This window comes from Rhipicephalus sanguineus, chromosome 1, assembly GCF_013339695.2.
Source record: "Rhipicephalus sanguineus isolate Rsan-2018 chromosome 1, BIME_Rsan_1.4, whole genome shotgun sequence".
Classification (NCBI taxonomy): Eukaryota; Metazoa; Arthropoda; class Arachnida; order Ixodida; family Ixodidae; genus Rhipicephalus; species Rhipicephalus sanguineus.
This window is the reverse complement of record NC_051176.1, coordinates 39,725,837-39,735,059: the sequence shown is the minus strand read 5'-3', so window position 1 is coordinate 39,735,059 and position 9,223 is coordinate 39,725,837. Positions and strand designations below refer to the sequence as shown.

General features: G+C 42.6%; 1 protein-coding gene across 1 annotated transcript; it reads right to left on the bottom strand.

Moving 5' to 3' along the window:
* Positions 1-1,480: 1,480 nt before the first annotated feature.
* Positions 1,481-7,724, bottom strand: LOC119382243 (uncharacterized). The gene is made up of 5 exons (XM_049413113.1): positions 7,720-7,724; positions 6,933-7,041; positions 3,579-3,744; positions 2,783-2,910; positions 1,481-1,751 (listed from the first exon to the last, which is right to left on the bottom strand). The coding sequence occupies exons 1-5, from the start codon at positions 7,722-7,724 to the stop codon at positions 1,551-1,553; spliced, it is 609 nt and encodes a 202-aa protein (XP_049269070.1). The 3' UTR covers positions 1,481-1,550.
* Between the last annotated feature and the right edge of the window lie 1,499 nt (positions 7,725-9,223).

Here is a 9,223-nt window from a genome sequence, read left to right as displayed (position 1 = left end):
AAGCTCTATAGATGTCAGTGTATGGTGTATCGTACATTTACATTCATTACATCACACTCTCACTGTTCTGTGTCTCTCACGATGGTAGCTGAGCATGCTGTGCTGTTGCACTGTCAAGCTCGAGAATGCTGGTTCAAATCCAGGCCATGACAGCCACAGCTCAGTGGGGGCAAAATTGAAGAAAAGGCCATGATGTTAGATGTAGGTGCATGTTGCAGAGTTTGAGGTGCTCATAGTTAATGCCGAGTTCTCTTCTATGGTATGCCTCATTATCACTCTGTGGGTTTGGCACATGAAATTCTCCAGTGCACTTAAAGTTAGTGTTTTTATGCAGCAGACAGATGCCCTTCCTTGTCGTCAGTGCTTTGCTTGTAAAGCATCCAGCAGCTTTGCAAGAAGCTCACAATATTACGCTGCATGAATGGTGGCACCTTGTCACCAATACTCGGTCAGATGCGTACCACTGAACTTCATGAAGTGGTCAAGGTGGCCAATTGAGATGGTAACACAGCAATGTGATTTGTGGTTGGTCATTCAGAGTGTTCAGCTTGTGATATTTAGTGACCAGTGCACATTTGTAAACAATGCAGTATGCCTCGATTGTGGCACTGCACTTCACACGTACAATCAAACATGACCAGTGCACTTTTGTTAACAATGCACTATGCGTCGCTTGTGGCACTACACGTCACACGTACAATCAAACATGACTAGTGCACATTTGTAAACAATGCACTATGCGTCGCTTGTGGCACTACACGGCACACGTACAATCAAACATGACCAGTGCACATTTGTAAACAATGCACTATGCGTCGCTTGTGGCACTACACGTCACACGTACAATCAAACATGACCAGTGCACATTTGTAAACAATGCACTATGCGTCGCTTGTGGCACTACACGTCACACGTACAATCAAACATGACCAGTGCACTTTTGTAAACAATGCACTATGCCTCGATTGTGGCACTGTACGTCACACGTACAATCAAATATGACCAGTGCACATTTGTAAACAATGCAGAATGCCTCGATTGTGGCACTGCACGTCACACGTACAATCAAACATGACCAGTGCACATTTGTAAACAATGCACTATGCGTCGCTTGTGGCACTGCACGTCACACGTACATTCAAACATGACTAGTGCACACTTGTAAACAATGAACTATGCCTCGATTGTGGCACTGCACATCACACGTACATTCAAACATGACTAGTGCAGACTTGTAGCATTGCAGTACACCGCACTTGTGGTGCTGCGCGTCACAAAAAAAAAACATAACTTCCACACACGTATAAAAGACAAAAGGTATTAAACGAAAGACATATAACAAACTTAAATAACGAAAGGAAAAAAGGTGCCACAAGTAACTGTTTTGTCAAGGCGAGTAAAATTAAAATTCAAGCAATAAAAAACAAAAACTGAAATAACAAAACAAACTTAAATAACGAAAGGAAAAAAGGTGCCACAAGTAACTGTTTTGTCAAGGCAAGTAAAATTAAAATTCAAGCATTAAAAAACAAAAACTGAAATAACAAAAGTTACTGTGGTGGCTGCGGCGGCTGTTGCCCTGGCATGGGCTGCTGTGGCAGCACCACCACAGTACTTGTTGCTAGTGTGGCGAGGGGCGAAAGGTTTTCCTCCAGTCTTCGGAGTCGCTCCTCCTGCCGGCGTCCAATCTCGCACAACTCCTTGACTGCGTCAGCCACCGATTTGAGCCCTTTTTCGAGGACCGCCGTTTGCTGTTCAAAATTAATGCAGAATTGAAAGTGTAGTGTTTAGAATCGATGCGCAGTGTATTGTATGATGAAGTACGATATTACAAAGTAAGCAAATGCCATGTAAACGTTATGGTAACATTTGACACAACCTAGTCATTATAGCTAAGCATATTTGGCAGGAACATGCCGAGTACGTAGGCTTCGCTTCGTTTCTCAAACGTGGTAGCTGCATTCCAATGTGAAAAAATGCACTTGCTCATCTTAATTGCACAAGAGGGTGAAGCGTCGAAACACGGACACAAGAGATGAGAGCAAGAAATCACAGTATATGTTGTCTTGTTATCTTCTGTGTCTGTGTATGCACGTTTCTTTCTTTTGTAATGAATGCTAGCGAACTAGCTCAAGTTTATGTCATTATAAGCTCTTGCTAACCTATAGGTTTGTTTACATGCATGTTACTGAACCCCAGGTAGACAAATTCAATAGGCAGTGCAATACTACAATAAGCTTCATTAGTTCTTTCATTGTTTTGTTTCGTGCAAAAAACAACTGCATTATTAAAATATGCCAGCCATGCTGTAATGCTTGGGTCCGTTCTTTTCTGGGATCCTAATTTTTATTTGCATTCGTTGCGTCAACCCTGCCATGTTGGCGTTTCCTAATGCTCTCGCATTTAGTTTACCGATGTCTGTTCTTGCCGTTCCTGGGTAGATATAAAGTGTCAATCACCTGTGGTGCATACCCGTTTACAGCGGCCCGTGACAAACGGGTATGTGCCACACGTATCTGGAGAAAGGGGTTTTGACGACGTGCGCGACACGCTTTTCACGTTATTCATGTCATCATCAGGCATACTTGTCAAACCCTCTTACCCTCCCATTTAAGGAAGCAATCACGAGGGCACCCAAACATAGGCGGCTGGACAGACAGACTGACAGACGGACACAACATTCAAAGTGCCTTGGGTTCGCTAAGAAATGCTTTCCATTTAATAGGTGTGAGTTAGCGCATCAGCCTACTTGATATATATTTCGACCATGAGGAGCATGTACCTTGCGTGTGGCCTCCACTTGCTCGCGCTGGGCTTTGCACAGCTGCTGAGATGCAAGCACGCTTTGTCTGCCATGGTCAATGGCTTGAGCCAGTAGGTCCTCCTGGCTGGCTTGCGGAGACGAAGTGCCTGCAACAAATGCCCGCCACAATGCTGAAATTTTAGGTACACACAACTGTAATTGTGATTGCTTGTGATTATTATGTACATACACTAGAAGAACTCAGAATTTAGCAAAAATTTTCCGCACGCTTGCAGCAACACTCTAAAGAGAGCATGTTTCTTGTGTACCAATTAGGGCAATGCATCACAAACATGTCATGCTCTGCCATAGCAAGACACCTTGCAAATGCAAACAAAGGCAGCGAAGAAGACATGTGAGGTGTAGTGAAAGGTAAAGGTATACTTGCAAATTGCATACAGCATCTGAAACCTAATGATTTCATGCATGACAGGGAAAGTACAGCTGCATATAAATGTACTACTTCATGTTTAGTTATTACGTTAGCACACATTGTAATGTAAATAATAATGCTAAACAGCCCAGAGGGGATTATGGCATACCCTTGTTGGAAAGTATTTTTAGTGTCGGAGTCTGTCACTTCCAGTGGGAGAGGTCACCTGGTTTCGAAAGATGAACCTAGCTGAACAATGCTTTCCCGTTTAAAATGGGTGCTGTAGTTACATTAGTCACTGTAATGGCTGTAACATTATGCTTCAGCATATTGCGCATGCAAGCAAGGCACACGGTTATGGCTCGTTTTACACATTCACTTATGATCTGCAAGCTGCCTTACGTGCACGCCCGAAGCCAGCTGTGCGACGTGGGCCAAACCCACGCCTTCCAGTAAATGTGCCCTGCCTTGGAGCTGGTGGGCACGGCTGCCTGCTTGGGAGGCCACTTGCACCAGGCTGGGTTGCTTGTGCTTGGGCTGCCACTGGCGCGTCTGGTTGCTGGTCGTCCTGCATATGCGCATGCAAAATTAATGTCACAGTAAATTCAGGCAAAAAAAATTTGTGCAATGTAGCTTACTTCTACAAAGATTATTGCGGCTCCTTTGCACTGCTATAACTGCAGCATTTATGATGCACTAAGTTACATTGAAGTGCCTCCGAATTCATCCATAGTTTATGTACATTCATGTACAGGCTCCACCTGGCAAGATGTTTGTGGTCACATGCAACACTTACAACAATAAGGGTTGTGCACAATTTTTTTCTCCCCTTTCTGGTATTACCTCTAGTGTACGTCAATGTATTGTACTCGGACGCCTACTCATTTAAATTGCCTCAATGCCTTGCAAAGTAATGTATTTTGTTTAGCTGTGTGCGAATATTTGCCTGCTATTGCACTCCCTGCCATGTCATTACTTGTTCCACTCACTATGTGGCACTCCACAATGATCAGAGCATATCAGTGATTTGTGTTCTATGTGCATCTGCTCTGTGGATGTGTGGAAGCACAATGCAATTTATTTCTCTTGAGAAACTCGTATGTGTCACTAACTATTTCAATAGTAACACATTGAGAAGTGAAGTGAAAAAATACAAGTATTCAGGAGTCTTTGTCATGCACAATCTTTCATGAACACATGACTTCTATTTCGGATACAGCTTTTACATCATTAGAAATTATGATTCCTGTACCGCCACTGGGCTCCTGTACCACCAGCAGCTTGTCTGTCATCATCGAACTTAAATGAAAAAGCATCGTCAACATTGCAAGAAATGCACAATGGCTTTGCCTGTACCTGGTACCTGATTTTATGGCAGTACACAAGTTCCCACATTTTTCATCCTTGGAACATTCCATCTATTCATGGAATGCTCTCCTACATGGCATCACTTCCAGTTTTCAAAGTGAGTTCATGCTGTGATAACATGCATTATTTCACGGTTTCGTCTGTGTAAAACTTAGTGTATTCTTTCTTTGCTGCATTTTTGCACATGCTAATCAAAAACTTTTGTTGATCATCTTTGCAATGCGTTCATGTTCTACTTTATGTTGCTAATGTCACGTTTCTACTTGCCGATGTACTCCCGTGTGTATTCTTTACTTCTTTCTTACTATGCATTCTCATATTTTTCACGACTGTTGCTGTTACCAGTAGCAAAGAAGTTGCCCAAAGCAGTTGGAAAATTTCATTTGGACACAATTACAATGAACGTGAAATTTCAAATTGTGTTTTAAAACACCTATAAATCCACTCGGCCGACTTGGTCACGCCAATTATTTTGAAGGGGCTTGACCAACATAACAAATTGGTAACACATGTGAATTCCAAATGGATCGACCTACTAGACTAGTCGCTGGCTGCAGTTCATCCATTGAGAAAACCGTACAGCACAAATTTGATTTCCGAGTTGTGTTCAGTGGGCAGCAACCTAACCAATTGGTAGCACAAACAAAATCCAAATGGTTTGTCCAGTTACGTGAGGTGCTCAGGCACATTTATCCCATTGGGGATAATTGTGGCCTTGAAGGGGGTGAGCTGTTCATTTCATTGGAGACACACCAACAAGCTTTGAAATATTTTGCTATCAAGACTTAGCAAACCGTGTAGTTGTATTGCATGAGCTGAACATTACATAATATTGCCTGCACACAAATGAAGTACAAAAAATTTCATCACTGATACCTCGCAAATTCAGTTCAGCAGACATAGTCTCGCTGGCCATGCCGGTAAATTTTGGCCCAGTAACCTTTGCCAGCTTTTCAAGACAAATAGGTAATTCTCATGGCCAACTCAACAATGCAAACATGAAATCAGTGCCGCTCTGCACCCACCACACTGAAGTTATTTCGAGACTGATGATAGCGCAGGTGTTACCTTTAAAAGATATTTTCTTGTTTGTTAGCTTTAACAGTTTCTGTGATGTCCAATTGAAACCAACTGGTTCAATTCTCATTACAACCAGCCACTTTGAAGGCCCTCACCTTCCTCCTATTTCTACGTTCCACCATGACACCTTTCCAAGAGGCATTTGATCAACAGTGCACCTAATACATATAACGCTCATAATATCACCTGACATTTCATACAAGTATGAAATGGAAGTAATACCAATATGGCATTTAACAAGGCCCAGCTGGAACTGTCCTACAACTAAGTAGTCGCATAACCATGCCCAAATGGAATGCACAATAGCAACTGGTCTCGTAACACTGTCAAATTTGAATGCTTAACAGCAACTGGACTTGTAGTGATGTTCTAACATTCCAGTTGGAAGAGCAATGTACAGGGTCGACCACATCTAAGCTGAACACCTCATTAGTATTCAAACCGGCAAAACTAGAACGTTTCTTATACTTCACGAGTGCAATGCCCGTTATAGAACGTCTAATCATGGTGTCGACAAACAAAGTAATGATTTTCTGAATTATGTATTAAACAACAGCTTCAATGGGGTCTTGAATACTAATGAGGTGTTCAGCTTGAATGTGGACAACTCTGTACCTATGGGTTCACCACAATTGGAATCGCGCAATCTTTTGGACTATCCAGCATTAAAGTAAGAGACAAAACGGATGATTGTACAACACTTGTCACGGCCATTTGGAACTGTCATGTCCAGTTAAACTATCCCTTTGAAGTGCTACATTCCAGTCAGTTTCCAGTTTGTTCCATTTGGGGCCAATCAATAATACAGGGTCCGACCACTTAATCCATTTGATTGTTTTGATTGTGTCACAGAACAAATGGAGTACAGACAACGGTTACCTTTCGAATTAGACATTTAAGATCATCCATTTCGAACATGTTGAATAATGTAAAACACCAACTGGGGCCACTTTAGGACACTTTAAATTTGGAATCAGCATCGTTGTTTATTTTCCCTGAGTTCACAAAGCATTTGTTGTTATTGTATTAATGTTCTGTTTTACTATGTTTGAATATTCATTTGCATGTACCACTGCCTTCCCTGCTTTTTAAAAAAATGCTTACTTGTTTACAATTATGTAGCCGTACTTTCCTTCCATCACTGAATGATCTACTGAAGGTTGGTTGAGTAATTGTGAATTAGAAAATAAAATGTTGTTCCCAACTTTAGGTGTACTGTATTTCCATTACTTTGGCACACAGTATTCCTTCTTTCTCTCCACAGAGAGTAATGTTACGCAGTTTAGAATATCACATTCAGGTACTCACGTCAGAGTCGGAAAAATAAGGTGGGTCCCCCAGGCCTTGGGCGCATGCTGGGCCCACCAAAGCGAGGACTCTACCTTTCAGGCCACCGAGTACTCCTCCACCTGTCGCCCTACATGTTATTGAACAATGCACTGTTAAGTTGGTATTCATAATTTCAGTTTTATTCGCTTTGTGGAAACTGCTTCACATCATCACGTGAAGCTTTCCTTTGTTTTAAAATCCAACTGTTCATTTAGTCATAAACTGAACAATCTGCACCGTCTGTTGTGTGAGAAATAATCACTATAAGTGCCGTACTTTATTCTCGCAAACTTACTCAAGGTTATGAGCCTATTCAGGCATTTTTGTCACTAAATACTGCTAGCTAAACAGGATGTTTTGAAATACTCAATTTTCATGAACTATTCAGTATGTGCCACACTGTGTACACAGAAGTGACATAAAAAGTTCATTGAAAAACTCTGTCCTCTATCGTAACACGATCTTTGCTTGCTCATTCTTTTCACCGCAACAATATTACGAAGCTTATAATGTAATGTAACTGTATCCTTTGTCACTGCCTTAGAATGTCAATTATAATTACATTTCAGCATGTGGCTCCTATCTCATAAGCCGTACTTTCGATACGCGCATATGCATTGACATAGCGATTAGACACCCCCCCCCCCTTGATATTTTCCCGCGAGCAGAGTCGCCGCTCTTTACTTTTGACCAGAGGCACATGTACTCAATTCCTGCGCTTCAAGACACAATACCTTTCAGTTTTTAGAAATCACATCTTACTCACCTCATTTCGCTGGCGTAGTCGCCCGCGTCGCGCCTACAACGGTGCACGAATTTCGTCCACCAAATTCGCCATTCCCTTGCCGACCGAATTGGTGGGCCTTCATCATTCAGGAGCCTGGCAAGCTCCTCCCACAAACGATTCCTATCAAAAGCCGTGAACGTAGAATCCAATTCCCCGGCCCGAAACACTAAGCGGGAATGCCGCTCCATAAAGTTAATTAAAATTTCTTCCTGCCGATTTGAAATTCTGGAACGCGGCATGGCGATTTGGTAGACGTCGTGTCTGCGAGAAAAGTGACCGTCTGTCCGCTTTGCGAGATTGACGAAAAAATGCTCACGACAAATTTCATTAATTTGTGTGCTTTATTGGTAACATACAGCCTGTGATACTGTATTTATTGATATTCTGGAAACCGCATACGAAGAGAAAAAACTACAATGAACAGAACTGTCGTCTGTTCGCGTAGCGCTTACTTGAAAAACTCGTACAGCAGACGACGCCTAGCGCAGTGGCATGTATCATTTAACATCGCTGTAGTACGTGCGCTCCCCTTTCGGTCTGCTATGCAGATGTGTATCACAACACTACGAGTATTTCGTAATACGCAAGCGGTTACGATGAGTAGGCAGAGAAAGAATTTCGCTGCTTGCTTACAGCCCGCTATAAAGCGAAACCTGCTTGAAATTCGAGCTGTTAGTGGGCACGATGTCGCTGCGGTGGCACGCTACAACTGAACTGTCTGAGTACGCCGTGTCAAACTCTGAACAAAAATACGTTTCACGCAAAGTTTCATTCTTTAAATATTATACTGTGCATTAAATAATCGAACAAAATAAAGTTGAAAGCACTTTCAACACGTCTTGTACTTCAAGTAGCCACAGCCAAGCCGGCCAAGCCTGGCCACTGCGTAGAAGCAGCAGCACACGCTCGAAAACGCCGCACACGGGTTGTTCTGCGCTCGTACGGTGCGCTCACTCCTGTGTTGTGAGACATTCGCACTACCAACGGCCAGTTGTAACAATGACGTCACAGGCAAGTGTTTTTTTGATTTACTGAACGCATCAAATTCTACGTCACCAAACGCGATACTATCGCCTTTTGCGATCGTTTGAGAATACGGGCCCAGGTGACATCAATGCGTTTTGAGTAGGGGTGTGCGAATATTCGAGTTTCGAATTAGAATCGAATAGTTCCTAATAGAATAATTCGATTCGACTTTCGAATAGCTAGTATTCGAAGTTTCGAATAATTCGATAGGACGAATATCTAAAACGCGACAAAGGCCAATGGTGCAACTTGGTTAGGGTGGGGTGGCTAAAACGGACGCTAACGTCGCCTTTCGTTAAACTTTCACCGACATCCTGGTTCAAAAGCGAGCGCATGTTGATCTCAAAGGAAAGTATGTCATTTCCGCACGTAGAAAAACACATCAGAAAACTGTCAAGTCCTTCAGAACTTCCCTCCCGAAACGAAGGCACGGACTTCTTGCGTAGTTCAGTCGCAT

Coding starts and splice junctions, on each gene's coding strand:
- LOC119382243 (XM_049413113.1), bottom strand. Junction 3,745..6,932: donor CTTATTTTTCCGACTCTGAC/GTGAGTACCTGA, acceptor GCGCATATGCAG/GACGACCAGCAACCAGACGC. Junction 2,911..3,578: donor AGCTGGCTTCGGGCGTGCAC/GTAAGGCAGCTT, acceptor CATTTGTTGCAG/GCACTTCGTCTCCGCAAGCC.